The sequence below is a fragment of the Argiope bruennichi genome, chromosome 2 (genome assembly GCF_947563725.1).
Source record: "Argiope bruennichi chromosome 2, qqArgBrue1.1, whole genome shotgun sequence".
In the NCBI taxonomy this organism is placed as follows: Eukaryota; Metazoa; Arthropoda; class Arachnida; order Araneae; family Araneidae; genus Argiope; species Argiope bruennichi.
In genome coordinates, this window is record NC_079152.1 from 16,807,124 (window position 1) to 16,826,700 (window position 19,577).

The 19,577-nt window shown below is 28.1% G+C and overlaps 1 protein-coding gene across 3 annotated transcripts in view; it reads right to left on the bottom strand.

Annotated features, from left to right (window-relative positions):
* Positions 1-19,577, bottom strand: part of LOC129960004 (lachesin-like) — a 403,008-nt gene that overhangs the window by 116,659 nt on the left and 266,772 nt on the right. For all 3 annotated transcript variants that reach the window (XM_056072997.1, XM_056072989.1, XM_056073007.1), the window contains one exon: positions 4,225-4,337. In XM_056072997.1, the coding sequence (XP_055928972.1) occupies positions 4,225-4,337 (113 nt within the window). The remainder of the gene's footprint in view (positions 1-4,224; positions 4,338-19,577) is intronic.

The window sequence follows — 19,577 nt, forward strand, 5'->3', positions numbered from 1 at the left end:
GCAGGTGAAAGTACAAAAACACACAAACATATGGTAACTTTTTGACATATTTGGTTTAAAATTTAATAAGATTGTAAGAAATGTTGATAAGATGGTGATGAGATTTGATCGAAATCTACAAATTAAGCTTATGTTCAAGTACCAAATTTCATCCTTCTAGCTCAAAGTGTTTTTCGAACTATCGTTTTCACACACGCAAACGAACATTTGGACAGATATAGTTAAAAAAAAATGTGTTTTTTTTCTGAAAGAGTAGTTCATCAAAATCTCAAGTAGAAATTTTTCGCCATTTATAATATTTTCTCTTTTTGTGCTTCGTATACGAGAAAATAAAGATAAATCAGGAGGAATACGGAACAAAAATCTTAAAAACATAAAAAGGTATTTCATAAGAACAAGAAAAAGGAAAATACTATTCGTAATTTTCTAAACCGAGCGATGAAAGTGATTAGAATTTCATCATTTACGGTGAAAGGCAAGTCAAACATTTCGAAGAAAGGCCTGCAATTTCAAAAGTAATCACAAAAGTTCTTAAAGTTGGTCGATCAAATCAGTAATCTGGGTTCTAGGCATTAGTTGAAATCTTCACATAGTTACCTTTTCGTAATATCAGAATGAGCTATAAAGTTATGAAATCTTACTGAAATGTATTTCCTACATGCCAAATTTCACAGAAATCTATTATTTAATTAAAATCTAAAAATGCTAAATAATAATTTAATAATATAAAAAAATGAATGCGCTATATATTAAGAACTATTTTCTCATTAATATTCTAAATTTTGGAAAGTAAATATCCACTTTCTTCTGTGAAGTGGAAACTTGGTATTTATGATTACATATGTGCAAAATAATGTTTACATTTCAGCAAGTGAACAGATATAAAACGCTACATGCATCTGTTTAAAGGAGTCGAAAACGCCCATCTGTTCAAATTCACCGAACATTTTAAAGTATGGCTGTCAGAAACACTTACGCTCATAATGAGTAAGTGATGTAAAATATTTACTAATTTACCCCATCTTGCTGTTGATTATAATGAATGAAAAGTCAAAAGCAAGCAAAAAGTAAATTAAAAGAAAGCATAAAACTGCACTTTGTATCATCAAATCTCACATGAAATTGAAAAACAAAATGAATGAATTGAATTCGTGTCTTCTACAAAATAAAGCAGTTACCAAAACAAAATCAAAATTTCATATGTTATTTAACAAATTTCATAGTTTGTTTTATAAATCACTTTATGTGGTTATATATCTAGCTATATTTATAATTAATTTCATGTGATTAAAATCAAAAAAAATTCAGGCACGCTAATTTTTTTCTGGTTTATAAGGATTCTCTTAACACTGATCAAAAATATCATTTTAAGAAAACATAAATATCCTATATTAACATAAATACAGGGTGTTCATTATTTATTGTCGGGGTTTCCGTACCTCACAACTTTCGAATAAAAAATATTACGCAAAGCCGATTACGTATTCGTAAATTACAACTCAAAGAATTTTATTAATGATATTAAAGTGTAAAGCAAATGCGCTAAGATCGCATTGTTGCCAAGTAGAATTCTTTGAGTTGTAATTTACGAATACATAATCACCTTCAGCTGAATGCCTATAAAGTGCAAATTGTGCAAGCTTTACACTTTAATATCTTTAATGAAATTCTTTGAGTTGTAGAATTTTATTAATGATATTAAAGTGTAAAGCAAATGCGCTAAGCTCGCATTGTTGCCAAGTAGAATTCTTTGAGTTGTAATTTACGAATACATAATCACCTTCAGCTGAATGCCTACAAAGTGCAAATTGTGCAAGCTTTACACTTTAATATCATTAATAAAATTCTTTGAGTTTTAATTTACGAATACGTAATCGGTTTTTGCGTAATATTTTTTATTCGAAAGTTATGAGGTACGGAAACAGCGCCAATAATTAATGAACACTCTGTATTTCACTAATGGACCTTAATGAGAGCCCTAGGCATTAACGGGTTAAATGATACTGATAAAAATAGTGAAGAGTAATGAATTGATTTTTTATTGAGATAGTGGATCTATAATTAGTTAAAATTAATACTTCTACATGCAGGATTTTAATTATATAATGTTTATTATATGCTGTGGTAATATTTTAATTCTTAGCAGAGAATAAGATAATGTAAAGTATGAAATAGTTTACAGTAAACCAATCCCAATAAAAGTGTTGGTATATTTTTGACTGTCTGATTTTAGCAAGTTATAAATACAAAATTAAATATAGGGTACTGATTATAACCATACAATAGAAATAAAATGATATTTTTGCAGTATTACAATGTATCTTCTGGAATAGTATTATAGAGAAAAGCATTTATAGATTAGACTTCAACTTCACATATAAGCTAAGCTGAAAATCTGAAAACATTTCAAATTTCCAAGACTGAAACTAAACTCAATCGGATACAATAAACTGCGGGGATATCCGGTAGGTGGAGGTAATAACAAAATGGAGTATTGCCTGGAATCGAAGCAATGCAATGTGCGTTTCTATAGAAATAAGGCAATGGAATAAAATATCTTGGGAATTTATTGATAAAAACAGGGCAAAGAGAATTTTGCTAAAGTTCTTACTACAAAATATGAGTTGAAAATATAAATAGCCAATATTTCAATTTTATATATAGAAAAATCCAACATGCAAGGAATGTATTTCTTTGAAAGTATGAATATGCATTTATAAAACTATATAAGAGAATCTGTTTACATGATATTTTTTTTCAATATCTGCACTATATACAAGGTGTCCCAAAGAGTGAAACAGATATTTATTTCCTTAACTATTGCAATTGGGCATATGCCACCAATAGCAACGTTTCTTCAAATAAAGTACTATAATGCATGAAAACACTTTGAATTTATAGGAAAGGAAAGTAAAGAATCACAAAAGTTAAATATCTAATCTGAAATATCTTACCATAAATATCTAAATAACATCATAACATTAAACATCTAAATATTGCCATAGAGAAAAATGCCAAGTAAGTAAAATGTTTTTCTCACACTCCTTCATAAATCACAAAGTTTCTGTCTGTAAATATTTCTGAGAAAGACAAATATATTAGACGTTCTCTTTTCATACCTGTACCGGTGTTAGAGCGAGACTTTAAGTAAGTATAATTTTCTGGGATAATATATATAATATACATATAAAAACATTATTAAAAGGGCAAAATCAGAAATTAATAACGTAACTATTTACTCTCATAAAATATAAAAATAATTCAAATGATAAAATAACTGAAGTACTTATAATCTCGTTCAAAATTATCATTTTTGACAATCGTTTGCGAAAGATGTATTTAATATTCATAGTAAATATATAAGATTGAAATTTCCGTACAAATGAAGGAAAAAAATATATGACCACATTCCCTTTATTAATTGTCAATAGCCAATTTTTAGGTATGCAGTTTTTAAAAATTTGATTGATTTAGAAACAAAAGCAAAAAGACACGCTACTTAAAAACAACCACTTTTTTTTTTTTTTTTTTTTTTTTACAAAATTTTCAAACATGCAAAATGAAAATATTAATCTTCCAAAAATTAGACAAAATCATTTAACATAAACATTCAGTATTAATAGTATTAATAACATATTCTTACCACCTTTATTTTTACAGTCACTTCATTTCCAGTTTACCCAGACTTTAAAACTATTTTTAAATTGTTATATATTATTAGAAAAATCTGAAAATCAATTGAATATTTTTATTTGATTATTTTTTAAAACAGTTATTTAGCATTTATAAAGAATGTACTCCACCCTTCTTTACTTCAATTATCGTCCGTATCATCAAAATAAATCATTGTTAATCAGCAATTATTAATTATTAATACAGTGCTTATTAATATTTTAAATCAAACATTCTTATATGAATATTAGTATATTTCCGAAAAGTTTCAGTAAATTTGATAAAAACCAAACATGATATCCATTTTTATGCTAAATTATTTACTATATAATTACTTATAATTTTAATTACTTTTTTCTGAATTAAAATGAAAAAAATATAATAAATAAAGTTTTAATTATAATTTATAGCTTGATTTAATATTTCCATTTCTTTGTTTATCTTAAATACATTTATAAAAATTTGGACACTTGCTGGACACTTAAAATTATGTAGGTCGAAATATGCAAATAAAAATGAATGAATGAAATAACATTGTAACTGAATACTTACTCTGTAGGAGCCCAAGTTGTCGACTATACACGGCAGTTGTATGTCTCGCCCCACAGGAATTGTGATGTTAGGAATGGGTTCTGCAAATTCTGGCTCGACTTCATTTGTTGTTCCTGCAATAAAACATCCGAATTAATACAAACACAAAATACTATATTGCTTTACATTATAATGTTTATTTGCAATAAAAAATTCGAAGAAAATATACGACAGATTATTTCATATATTATATATGAGAAGTATACGAGAGATTATTGCATATATTATGTTATATATGAGAGATTATTGCATATATTATGTTATATATGAGGGATTATTACATATATTATGTTATATATGAGAGATTATTGCATATATTATGTTATATATGAGAGATTATTGCATATATTATATTATATATGAGAGATTATTTCATATATTATATGTGAGAGATTATTTCAAAACTGAAAAATTAAAGATATAAGGATTATTCAAAAATATAACATCCATACAATACTATCAAATCGTTTTAAGACTTCTTCTTTTAACAGCAATGGGCTAAACTTCCTTGCATTTATTATAAAGCAATAAATTTATCACAAATGCAAGGAAGCTTTATGTGAGCTTACAGGAGTAATTTGTATGAGCTTACAGGAGTAATTTTGCGGAAATTCTCCTGTACAAATCAGCGATTCCAGTGTACATGCCACGTCTTATATGCGACGTAGAAAATCGTTTCGTTCAATGACCTTCTATAGTAAAAGTACTAAAACGTCGGTAAAATGCGATAGTAATTTAATTCCATCCCCTTTTTCAATTTTGGGAAAAGAAAAGCATCTACAAAAAATAAATATGGTATATAAAGTCAGCTAATAGCATGTAGTTTGCAGGAAACTCGATTTCTTATATATTCTGTAAGAATATATAAGAAATATCTTAAATATTCAATAAGATTTCTTGCAAAACAATATGAATTATTATCTTGTAAAATTCATTTTAAAGCGGCCTGGCTCTGGTCGCTTTGGCTGTCTTTGTACTTCTCTTCAAAGCCAGCAAAATTCGTAGTGCAGGTAGTTCTCTATTAATAACTTTATTCTTAAGGATTAGAAATGCAATATGTGTCGAAAAATAAGATGAATTCAGTGTAACTTCTGCATCGTTCTGTAAATTGGGAACGAATCATTGATTCATTAAATAAAAGTATATTTTAATGACTGATTCGAACTTTATGTATCTGATTTTTGCAGTATACATCACTTGCATTATAATTTTGTAGTAAATTATTATCAGCTTTTAAGTATGATTGTAGTATTTTACAATATTTTTTTACATTCATCTTTCTATTTTTTATGCAATCATCTTCACCAATTTTATAATATGCTACAATCATCAAATAATTTATCTTTGTTGTACACTTTTATACGCACGCATATATATGTTGCACATGCATATTGATTTTACATTACATTTTAATTGTCCTTTTTTGCAATTTTCTACAAATAAATATTAATCATAAAAACATAATTGCAAGAATTTTGGATACTAACACAATTATGTTAATAAAAAAAGTGTTTTGTTAATGTTGTAGGTTGCTGTCATTGAAAGTACAATTCTCGAAAAATTTCTTATACATACATCATTTATTTTCATGGCACAAGTTTGTCCATATCTTCAGCAAATTCTGTATTATGAATATCTTCAATGAGAAGATAATAAACTTTGGTAATTAGTTTAATAGTAAAATAGTATTTATATTACTGGTTTTAAAGTATTCTATGCTAGTTAAAAATTTTCAAATTTTCTTTCACGATATAAATATTTTATTTGTAATTTATCAAATCTTAATTACCTTAACCATGTGACAGTTCGGCGTAGATAGAACCTTTTTCTAACTAGAAAAATGGTGATGAAATATTTTTCTTCGAAAAAAATTATGAAGATTTAAAAATTGTAATTCTGAACCAATGAACTGACTTTTAAAAAGACCTTGAATTAATATTTATCTTAAAATAGAAACGAAATAATTATGTGGTGTTTTAGAAACAAATGAAATTCGTTTTTCTAACTTTTAATAAAAGAGTCTTAAATTGATGTAAATAATCTTAAATTCGAAAGATAAGGCAAGGATTCTCAGCATTAATGCTTTTTAATAGAAACATATATGAAGTTTCTCTAGTTTTTAAGGCAAGTAATTCTAAAAGAACGAGATTATTAAGTCAGGTTTTAAATTTATGCATTATTCTGCGATATTATTCAAATTTCTGACAAAAAAAAGTCTTTTTCAATTCTTCTTCAATAATTCTTAAACATTTTCTTTCTCAGAGGAAGAAACATTGCAGGCAATAAAATTTTCATACTTTATTGAAAAGTCAAAGAATTTTATACATGGTTTCTTCTGATATTCCACTTGGATTCAAAGAAAATACTTCAAAGTTGTAGTAATTTAGTTAGAATTGAAAGTAGAATTTGAAGTTACTCTATTTATCAATTCTTGGAAATGTCAAGGGGTTCCAGACTAGTGTTCACGATATATTTATCGTGCATTTTTTTTCCTTCTGATTTAGAGGATCTTGGGTTGCATGGATTGCAAAACAAACTCAAAATTATATTACGAAGAAAATATGAAGTTGATTTACTTCAAAGTTTGAATGAAGTTTTCATGAAGAAGCAGGTATATATATATATATATATATATATATATATATATATATATATATATATATATATATATATATATATATATATATATATATATATATATATATATATATATATATATATATATATATATATATATATATATATATATATATATATTATTTATTTCTTTTAAGTCCCAGGGACAAATATTCTGCATAAATTGTTCATAATATTCAGTTCAAAAGAAAAAAGGTTACAAAGGCTTGATAGAAGAACCTTGGCTTCCAACTCAGAGGATTTAAAAGCCTGCTCACAAAGTCAACTTCAGGTGATAAGAACCGTATTATCGTTTTATCTTCTATCATGGATAATGTATTCTCATCTCGTATTTAGAAACAGCATGTGGGCATGGTGGCTTGAAGGTAAGGTCACGACTTCGCAACCGGAGGGTTTCAAATGCGAGCTTAGATTACACCGAGGAATCGTCATGTAGGTGGGTCCGTTACAAGTTAAATCCGTCGGGGCCAATTTCCTCCAGCTGGTTTGGAGCGGAATTTTTCGAGAGGGTGTTACCTCAGGTGTCATCCTTGTCATCTGACCGCGGTTGAAAATTACCAGGTTCGTCCGAAAATTTGAGGTCGGGTGACTTTGCGAACCAAGGCAGATGTTGAAATTCATCTTGGTGTTTATCAAACCATGATTTAACAAGTCTCGCTGCATAGATAGGCGCATAATCATCTTGGAAAATTCCATCTCTTGCATTAAACAAAGTTTGCATCATAGGATGGACTTGAACAGCTGAAATTCATCCAAAATTTTTCCCAGCGATCCTTTCTTTCAGGGTTTCAGTTGGGATAGCAGAAAACCACGACATGGCTGCCCATATCATGACAGCCTCATGCTTGACAGTTAGAAGAGGACAATCACAATCATACGCTTGTGCAGGTGTCCTCCAGGTGTTCTACCTGTCCTGTTGTAGGGAAAAATGTGAAACGCGACTCGTCAGACCATATTACTTTCTTCCACTTATCAATCTATTAGGTTTTGTGAGTATGACACCACTGTAGATGGCATTTACATCTGTGACAAGTGACTTGGGAATTGCTGCTCTGCCATAAATTTTCTATTTATGAAGTTTCCTTCTAAATGCAATCACTGACACTGGAGAATCCAGATGGGTATGGAGCTCTGCGGTCACTTTTGCAGCAGTTGTTCGCTTTTTAGACATTACAATCCGCTTCAATACCCGTCGGTCTCTTTCACTGAGCTTCTCTTTCCTCCCACTATTTTGCTTTGCTGAGCTTGTCTTGCCACGCTATGTGTCTGCTGTCATGATTTTAGATACCGTACCACTATAAATGCCTCAAAGTTGGAATGTTTTGGTCATACTTGTTCCAGCTAGACGGGCTCCTACAATTTGGCCTCTTTGAAAATCTGAGAGATCCGACATTTTAAACTTTTGAAGAAAAAAAATCCAAGAATTATAGAACTTCAATAAAGCTAACACATACTAGCAGAATTTATATATTGCTAATTATAAAAAATGGTGTTATTATTATATTTTAATGCTTACGAAGCGCATTCAAAAATTTCATTTTTTTCACATGTGTTTCTATTATTTTAATAACCACATGTATATAAGGGTGAGGAGTACTTGATATATATATACATATATATATATATATTGTAAAATATTAATTTAATGTAAAAAAATTATAAAATAACTTATTCGTATGGTATAAACTTTCCTAGAAGTGCTTCCTTGTTTTTGCCAAGAAACTTCCGAATGTTTTCATCCCTTCCAGGGAGTAAATGTATTTAACCATAAAACTTTTGCTTCTTTTATTGATTCCCTCTGCATTTCTCCAGTTTCGAAATAAGACTCAAGTCCTGATCCTCTTTATCACTTGTGAATTTTCAAAGTCAGTGTTTACCAGAAAGTAATAACCTCCCGAAACGGCAAAACACGAGTAACAAAAAGAAGAAGAAGACACCGACACGAAATAAATAAAACTCAAATCCCGCGGAAAAGTGCATCCATAATAATAAAAACGGAATTGTATAAATAATAAGAAAGGTCTCCAACTTGAACACGCACAAAGAGTGAAATTTTCCCAAAAACCTTTGATAATGGTTTATGTGCCTTTATAGAACTTGTTTCCTGGAAACGTGCGGTTTTATTGAAACCTGAAACTGTACAGATTGTCAGTTTGGAGGCAAAAAAAAAAGAAGAAAAAAAACTTCGCTTCTTTTTATTTTTACTTGAAGAGAAAAAGACGTGTCTATTTTAAAGGAAGAATGCTGCAAAATAAATCAAAGAATATTTTAAAGAAATATCTTTCGAGAAGAAAAGCAGGAAAAAACCAGTGAACTTGAATGACCAGGGAAGGAAGGGAATAAGAAATGTGCGAAATACCTCTCTCCCAGAGAGAAAATGTCCTTAGGACTCATCTATTTCTGTTGGATATTACGGTAACGGATTCCATTTTTATACCACGTGCAGTGATGCGTGAAAATTGCAAGCAAAAACAACCGCGTTATATCCGTATTTATGATGGCATAGTTTTTCTCCTCCTTGCATTTCTTCACAGATAAGACGCTTTTCTTTTGTATTTATGCGAGGGGTAAAATACCCTTTCTTCTCTTCTTTCTTCTTTTTACTTTGTCTTCTCATACATATTGTCATTCTTTCTCGAAACAAAAATCTGGGATCGGATCACATGTGGGAGCAGAAAAGATTCCTAGATGCGTTTACTTATGCTTGAGGATACAGTACTAATCTTATTTGTATAAAATATTTTATCAAATTAATTTTTAATTAATCTCAAATAATATATAATTAGTTCTGTATAATATATGTAGGAACCAATGAAATGTGAACTTTCAACAAAATTAACCCCAATCAATTTGAAAAAAATCAAAAATTTCAAAAAAAATTGTTAACAATATTAATTGAATCATATAAAGTTAATTAATTTTTTTGACTTAAATTTCAAATAATATGTGGTTAGTTTTTTAAAATATCAGCAGGAACCAATGAAAAGTTAATTTTCAACACTATAAACCTCAATCAATTTGACAAATGAAAAATTAGCCTCAAACAATTTGATAAATAAAAAATATCAAAAAAATGTAAACATATTAAGGTAATGAAATAAAGCTAATTTATTTTTACTTAAATCACAAATAATATAAAGTTACTTTTGTAATATATCTGCAGGACCAATGTAAAGTGAGCTTTTAAAAAAATTGGCGTCAGTCAATTTAAAAAGTCAAAAATTACGAAAAGAAAAAAAAAATATGGTAATTTTAATTTAATCAAATGAAGTTAATTTAGTTTTTTTACTTAAATCTTAAATAATGTCTAGTTACTTTTGTAGAATATCTGCAGGAATCAATGAAGAGTGAACTTTCAACAAAAATAGCTTCTATCAATTTGAATAATCAAAAATTTTGAAAAAAAAATTTTTACATATTAATATAACCAAATAAATTAAATTAATTATTTTTCACTGAAATCTCAAATAATATGTAGTTACACTTGCAGAAAATCAACAGGCAACAATGAAAAGGGAACTTTGAATAAAATCAGCCCCAGTCAATTTGAAAAACTTGAAATTTCGAAACATTTTGTTAAAAGATGCTCCATAATCAAATAAACATTTTGATAAATTTTCATAGGGAAATCATAAGAATTTTTGAATGTTTTTTAAATAAAATAAGTTTATATATTTTAGCGAAGGACTATATACATAGGGAACATTACACAATCTTGGTATGGTATATATATATATATATATATATATATTCATAACAATTAACAATTCTGTTCGCAATCTGAAAATATTAAATAAAATCTAAAATTAAATAAACATGACTGAGTTAGAAATTAATGGTAAAATTGTGATCAATGCATTAAATCTTCAGATTCCACCTCAAAAGGGATTTTAATTGGCAAATGCTCTATTTTTAAGATCCAAATGACCCATAAAGTTTCAACTCAGGAGATTGTGAAGGTCATTGGCAACATCCTAATATTTTTGTCAAATTCTTGAATAAATTCTAGCAGATTCTAGCAGAGATCATCTAGTAGTTTTGATCATGAAAATACGGGCACCTGTCCGAGGAATAATGTTTAGGCAAAATAATGGGTTCCGCCGATTGACAACATTATGGAACATTATTCAGGATTTATGAGCCGATTCAGGAACTTAAATTTTAAAGCATGATAATTCCCACCGATAATGTTTGTGTTCGTTGGCTACAAATATATTTTAATACCTGTACTTCTCAAATTGTCAATTTGGTTTTCCTTTTAGTATCGAAATTGAAAATGCCGTATTCTTTATACTGTGTATCCACAGGGGAAGGCCCCTCAAAAATGAAGATGAGAAGTTTCCGGTATGGTGGTCTTGCAGTCCTGACAGGTATTAATTAAAAGAAATGAGGGTTCGCTATTTTCCGTCGATGATGAAGCTTACTTCCCTAGGGAAGGGTTGGATAGTGACTGGTGATGGCCTTTAGGACACATTTACATTTCCCGTTCTCGGTGATATGGTCATTCAGTTTTATCCATGTGCCTACGGCCGGGTTGGAGTAGTCAGTTAGCGATTATAATGTGCATGCAATTTCATAATAGATTATATATTGTGGCCTTGACGTGCATACGACTATTTTTTCGATTCCATAGAGACAACTGCATTTGCTGAGAAAAAGAAATACACATAGAAATAATAAAGCTGCAATAAATATGAGGATCAGAAAAAAAAAAAACTTGCAATGTTTAAGAAAACAGTATTGACAATTTATTATAACTTTATTTGAATCTTTATCACAAATTTCCATGGAAAATTTTTTCGGCATAATTATCTTTATTACTTAAATATTTGTCGAGGCGTAGCAGAGGTGTTATCTATGCCTTCTGCTAAGGAATTCCATTCAAGTCATTCACTTCAGCAATTATCTCAGAGTTGTTGAAGTTGGTGGTCTTTCTCTTAAACTTAGTATCATCAGTATTCCCAAACAAGTTGCACCACTTCATGATGGCTTGATATGACATTGCATTTTCACCATACAGTTCATGAATTTTAAGCACATGTTCAGTTATATTAACGTCCCGTTTTAAAGCAACACTAGAACTATTTGGGGATGGAATTCGTAATTTTGAGCCACGTTCAGATGACGAGGACAACACTTGAGCTAGCACCCCTCCCCCCTCCTAACTGGTGCGAGTTAAATCCAGGGGAAGGACATTTGACCCCGATGGATTTTACGTTCATCAGATCACTCATAAGAAACAATTCAGGCGTCATTTGCAAATACTAGACTTTTTTACGGTTGATTTACCTATTGAAAGCGTCCCCCGGTGAGGATGAGATGCTTCCGGCATGGTGATTGGATCTCCCCACCCTGGAGGGTACACAAATAGGTGAGGGATCTGACTCCTCCCATCGATGACGGGACGTACTTCCTTCGGGGAGGGTTGTATCGTGACCGGTGATGGCGCTTAGGACTCAACCACAGTTCTTGCCAGTGATGCTGTTGCGGCAGGTCCGGTCATTCAGTTTTGTGATTTAAATCCGTGTGCCTTCATGGCGGGTCGGAGAATCAGAAGTATGACTTCTCTATTGAAAACTTCTAAGCCAGACATTACAGGTAAACATTCGAAATATGCCCCAAAGTTTCTTAAAAGTAGCCTTTCATTAGAAATTTTTAAGGAAGAGTATAACTATTTTTAATTGACCTTCATACCATTTTTTTGAATTTCTCATTTTTTTTTTTTAATTTGTCATATTTGATTGACTATTGCGAATTATAAAGTATCGATACACATCCAAAATTTATTCCAAATGTTTTTCTAACTATTCAAAATATACTTGTTTGAAATCATTTAATTATTACATCTAGTCACAGGTGGCCAATCCTGCACTCTTTGCACACCCTTAAAGTCTTTTTGTTTTCATTTATCATATACACATATAACAATACGCGCTTTAACAATCATGTATCTTGTAAATTTTTCTAATCTGATATTGTAATATCTGCCAGAAAATATTATGTGTGGTTTCTTTACAATTGTCTGTACGTGATTTGCCTACATATTGTGCACACATGCTTTACTTATTATGAACACACGCTTTAACAACTGCTTCAACATGATTTAACAATTATGCTAACATATTCCGTGCACATCATTTACCTATTGTGTGTACATGATTTATCTATGATATAATGAAATACTTCAATCTGATTATCAGCAGGTGATAGACTCCTTTTAAATGTGTTCACATTAATTTGTACAGAATCTGTATATATACAAAAATGTATACTTTAGTAAATTATAAATATTGTAATCGAATTTTTAAAGCGACCAATAAATTTAGAAAATGCTATAAAAACATTCCCATACTATCATCATGGTTTTCTTATGGCCGGTATTCTATTATCACTCAAAGTGTAACATAGCACTAATTTTGTGCTCATCCTGTATGCATTCACTTATATTAGAAAAATAATATATGCACTTGCATATTTACATACATGCGAATATTATTTTGTATGCATACATGCATATAATAATAATATTTACATTCTAAAATCTATTTTTTCGCCAGTAAAAGATAATGAATGAAATAATAGAAACTTAAATATTAAAATGCTAGAAACATTTGCATTTACGCATTCTTTTAACCCTCTGGTAATAAATTCAATATATTAATTTTAATATATCTTCTGAAATACTTACTTCTCCTCTCAATTTTCTAAAAAACATTGATTTTTAATATTTACTACATATTCTTTGAGTTTAGAAAGAATTATCTACTCATCTATGGTATTCATTATTTAATTGCTCTGTTTCTTCAAACGACATCACTTGAGTGGTAAATTTCCAATCGAGTAATCTGCACTTATTATTTTAACTAAGTTACCATGTTAAGTTCTAAGAGACATATTAGAAAATTTCAGTCCATTTACGACAGATGCGAAATGCTAATTGCCTCCATAAACGAAATAATTAACATTTTGTGAGCAGTAACTTGTTGAGATACAAAGACGTTTTATTTTCTTTGAAGTGAATTTAAATACACTAGATTTCATTTAAAGTAACGCAAACGGAAATTGCTACTGGAGCGCTTAGAATAATGATATTTTAATAGAAATTAAGTTAAATTAATTTAATTAATTAATTTAATTAATAGAAATTAAGTTGGGTATGATAGTTATATTAAAGTAACGAGCACATAGAATTATTTTTGGAATTAAAATAATTTAAGTAGATTTGTAAAAAACTATACATTTATAAAAATTATCAAGTTATAATTAATGTTTTACCCAATATTAGGTAAAACATTAATTTAATTTTAATCACTAAAAATCACATCTGTTTAGGTGACTTGATCACAAGTTTACTCCTTCTTTCAATTATCAATTAAATTTATGAATTAATAATAAATTCAAATTCTAAAAAAAGACAGAGACACTTTTTGATAATACATTTTTTTTTCTCCTCCATATTGACGATGCATTACTTGCAATTTTAATGAACGAAACTGGATTTAAAAATAACATAATAATACATATGCGAAGAAAAAAAAATACCAAATCAATGTTAAGGAAATTCAGTTGAAAGTTTTTGTTTCCGATACTTTAAAAAAATAAAAAATAAATATTAAGATATTCTTTTTTTTTTATTTTCGTATTGTTTTTATGATAATTTTCATGCAAATTACATATATATAAAGTTATTTTTGGAAACACCAAAAAATTGTCTCTTTACATTTATATAATTTATTGAAAATGCTTCCAACGTGTGTATAGAAACAGCGAAGACATTTTAATTTAAACAAAATATTTAATTCCCATTCATTAGTAATAAATAATATAGATCAAAGCGACGATCTATTCAATCATCAAAATCAAATTAAAGCAATATATATATGATCATCAAATTAAAAGTTAAGCATTATATATGATTTAATTGCTTTTGGTGTCTAACTGGTTTGCTGGGAATACTGATTATAATTCAATTTTTAATATCAAACAAACCATTTAGATGAATTTTTTGCTCGTGATTCTATCAAATTGTCAAATATGAAAGCCGTGTTAATTTAATAGTCTTATGTTCTTCTATTCATTGTATAAATGAACTTTTCTAATTAAAACCAGTTCCTGACATCATAACGCTAGTATACACATTTCATCTATCTTCTAAATTTAGTAGTGTTGTATTTTCTCTTCTTCATGCTTACTGTAAAGTGCTCAGATATTCAAAAGAATCCTTTTTTTAATTTTCAACAATGGAAGTCTATTGACATTATTAAAACTATTGCATTTCCGTAATTAAAAAATCAATTTTTTCAAATTTTGAAATGTTGGAAAATTTATTTTTCTTCAGTGGTATTTTCGGAAGTTATCGCATAATAAAAAAAAAATCAGAAGTTAAAAGTTTGACTTTATTTTTAATTAATTAAAATTTTAAGTAAAAATTCAATTAACATAATTTAATTTATTTTTTATTTATTTCTAAATAAAAGTAGCTTAAGATTCTTGGTTTCTTAAGGCTTTCTGATTGTTTGTATTGCCTTGTGTTCCTTCTCTAAGATTTTACTTAATTTATTAAATTTACTTAAGATTTTGGAGAATTAGATATAAAGTCGTTTGAGTTCTCAGCAGGCAGACCTTTTAATAATTTCGAAGATGGGAAATGTTCACCTTAGACATATTTTAAAAAAATATTTATTGTTTAAAAATTAAGTGAGTTTTTTTTTAGATCTTTTCCATAACAACTCTCAAAAATATTGTTGTGTAAATCTTATTTTTATGCTAAAGCAAAGCTATGTTAAAGCAGAAAAATCTTTTTAATGATACCAGATTAATTGTCATAAAAACTTTCCTATTATTTTCAACAACAAATTTAGTTATTGTTCTAAAATTCAAACATTCTCACATTTTCATCAAACTTCTAAATTTCCTTGGAATGGAAGGAAGTATATGTGTTTAATTCCTTTGTTTAAAATTGGAGAATACTTTTGTTTAATATTTAATATAAGAAAGTGAAGACACAGCACAAATAAAACTGGCAGCCATATTATCGAACTTTTGGTGCGTGGTTTAACACGCATTGCCAAATTTACTTTAAATTAAAGTATTAAAACATTTTTACTTAATGAAAACTGCCAGCCATGTAAATAACAAAAATAAATTTTAATTACAAATTAAATTAACAAATATAAACCATGATACATTGGCCATAATTCCATCGACCAGAAGTGAGGCAGAAGTTCTAAGCCAGCTGGCGAAGGCAGGAAGTGAGTCACTCGTATTCGTTGGAGAGCAAAGTTCATCTCCATTGGTATGATTGATGCTTATCGCCAGTTGGCGAAACAAACAGTCATTTGTCGCCTGTTTGGCCGCTGCAAACTGTTTTATTTTATAATAGCACTATGATTTATGGGACTTTATCACAATGGTTTATATACTCAGAGAACAGAAAAGCTATTCAAATGTTACGACTTTAATATCTGTCACAATTTAAAGTTTTAGAATATGCTACTTGGGGAATGATATACATTAAGTAATGCATAAGAACTATAATTGTAATAAACATACACAATCATTATACCGGCTGAATCAGCTTGTCGCCAATGGCAGCAGATTAACATTATGTTTAGCTCTCTCATATGAGTTAGTAGTTTGAACAAGGTAGTAAAAATATCTATAAAGTGATAAGATAGTATTATGCTTAATTTTGAGAAATTTAGCACACTCTTTGGAAAAGAAACTACTTCTTAAAAAGAAAGAAGAATGAATTTAAAAGCTTAGAAGGCATTCGCTTGCTTATAAATTTTGACACAAAATTGACACAAAGTTTCCACCACAACGTTTGCAAATTAGAAAAAAAATTACGGTCACAGAACATTTTCATACTTTCTAAAAGAAAAATACTTTTATAGATTTTTTTTTATTTTACACGAAAAGTAAATTATTATAATAATTTTATAAAAATTATAATTATTAGAATTGATTATATATATATAGGATTTTAATAAATACACCATATATATTTTTCCTAAAATAATGTATCAGATTTGTTCTAATAATAATAATTAGCTTAGTCATTTTCATTTTTTTTACCTGCAATGAATTTTCTTTATATTTTAATTTATTTTGAGGGAACATCGAACTTTTAACATCAGGGCATTCCCTGTGCTAGCGTTAATTGAGTAAAAATGTCTTCAACAACAACAACTAAAAAAAGATAAAATGAGCTATCTTTATAGGAAAATGTTTATCTTCAGCAACATCAAGCGGAAAATATTTTAATAAAATCCTTTTCATTCCTAAAATAAATAAAAGCGCTTTCTGAAGTGCAAAACACATTTTACTATTAATTCATCTCAGCAGAAAATGAGTTTCAAGTTAACGGTAACACTAAAAAAAAATGAGAAAAAGAAAAACTATGCAGCATCCTTTTGAAGTATTAATTTCTTGTCGCCGTTATTGCCTTGGAATATTGCAAAATTTTCGTAAAAAGTGCTCGGTGATTGGACTTGTAATGAAATTCTTTTCATATTCCTGTGTTCTATTTTTGCTTCCGGTATGCTTCTTCTGAAATTAAATTTATCTGAAAGAAAGCTTTTAATTTTCGTTTTCAAATTCAATATTTTGCTTTTCAAGAATTACGAATAGGTTCCATCGGAAATATTGCGTTTGTCAGGATAAGACAGCTATATATAAAAATCAAACCGAAGAAATGCAATGAAAAACTAGAAAACTCATTTCACAGAAAAGAAATTCCATTGCTTGTTATTGATTTCTAAGTTAATATCAAAACAAAAAAAGCACAAGCATAGTTTATTCAAAATCTAATCAATTTCATATTTTTATCGAAAATAGATGGAATAACAACATTTATTTAAATTTATGTCAAATTTTATTACTTTTTTTATTTTAAGAAAGCATTAGTTGAAGTTTAATTTATTGTATTTTATACAATAAATGGAAACATCAAATTAGAATTAAATTTCGGAAATGAATTTTCGTATCTAAATTCATCTTGTGTATCTTTCTTAAGTAGATATTTGTATGAAGATATTTAAAATCAATTTTCATATCTAAATATAGATCAATAATTCAAGTTTATCTTAATACAAATTTGTTGTTGTTTCCTATTTTGCTTTCATACAATTAAGAGCTATATTTATTTTTAAGTATTCAGAATGTATCATAGACTGCTAACTATAGCCCCTATTACCATTTTTTTAACTTTTAATAAGTTTATAATAGTAAAAATTTACCTTATGAATAAATGCAATTTTATGGAAAAACCTTAATTAAAAACAAAGCTGAAAAGTTTACTAAATAAAATTCAGAATAAACTTCTTCAAATTTTAACGAAGGTACAATTAAGGATAAGTATACTATAAAACCAATCTATTTCCTCTGAGCTTATTACAAACTAAGGTTTTTTTATACTGTAGCATCTATTTAAGCAAATGAGATTTTACAATAATCATTTCCATATGAGTTTCTATTAACTTCAGCTTTTTAGACCTTTTCCTCCTTTTGCTCTTTTAAGCAGTTTTTGTAAAAGTATTTGGTTTCTTAAAAGCAAATAGTTTCCTCTTCAAAGTTGCCTAAATTTTAAGATAAAATATTAGAGTTATACATATGACATCCATCTTTTTCCTTTTTATGCATTCATTATTACTAAAATTATAATATTCCCAAACATATTTTACGAAAGACAGTATACTAAAGAGTGACATAAAAGATAATTATTACGGGGTTTTTTTGTAACTTATTTCTTCATTTTGTGACCGAAAAAAAACTGGTAACAGTATGTTCTCTTCTAGTTTTCTAAAACACTTAACAGAGCTATTTTCAATCAATAATCGTTTGATCTTAATCGAAATATATTTAATTTCCAGTGCTTTTCAAAGCTTTAATTAAAATTCAATTGTCGTGATAAGTAAAATAATCCTCCGTATAAAATTATTACATTAAAATCCAAATTATAAATTTTATTAAATAATCAAATGATTGCTTGAATATGAGTCAATGAATTTCCGTGAAATTGATATCCGTTCCAGATAAAACTTTTTCTCAATTGTAAGGAAATGAAATAGCGAACTTCTTGAATAGAATGTCAAAAATATTAGTTAAATGAATACTCAAAAAGACAGCATTGATATGTTTTAATTGGATGCCTTCTATTAATGTATTATTTTTTGATACAATATATTTGAATTAAGTTTTGATTCTCTTGTGGATTAGTATTATAAATTCTCAAAACAAAAAAATGTCGTATAAGAATTGGATTCTATTTATTAGAATAAACTTGGAGATATAGACTTTCTCTTTCTTTCAGGATCTTTGACGATTTTTAAAGAAACCTTATCAATAAAGTTAGTGTATATAATTACAATAGGTACAAGATATAATTTATGTCTACTAGGTTTGTTGCAAAGCCATAACAGTTTAATAAATTTTAAAAAAAATTATTTTCCAAAATCTATCAGGTTTGAAAAGGTTAATAATTTCAAGCACGTTAATATCAATTCATAAATGCATGTTCTATCTTTTAAAAGTTACAAGTTAATGATTTTGCGAAAATTCAGTGTACCTCCGAATAATTCTTATTTGAAAAAAAAAAAGTACATGATTATCGAAATTCTATCAAAATTATTGTTTTATTGTAAAATATTTTTTGGATGACAAATATAAAAAACGAA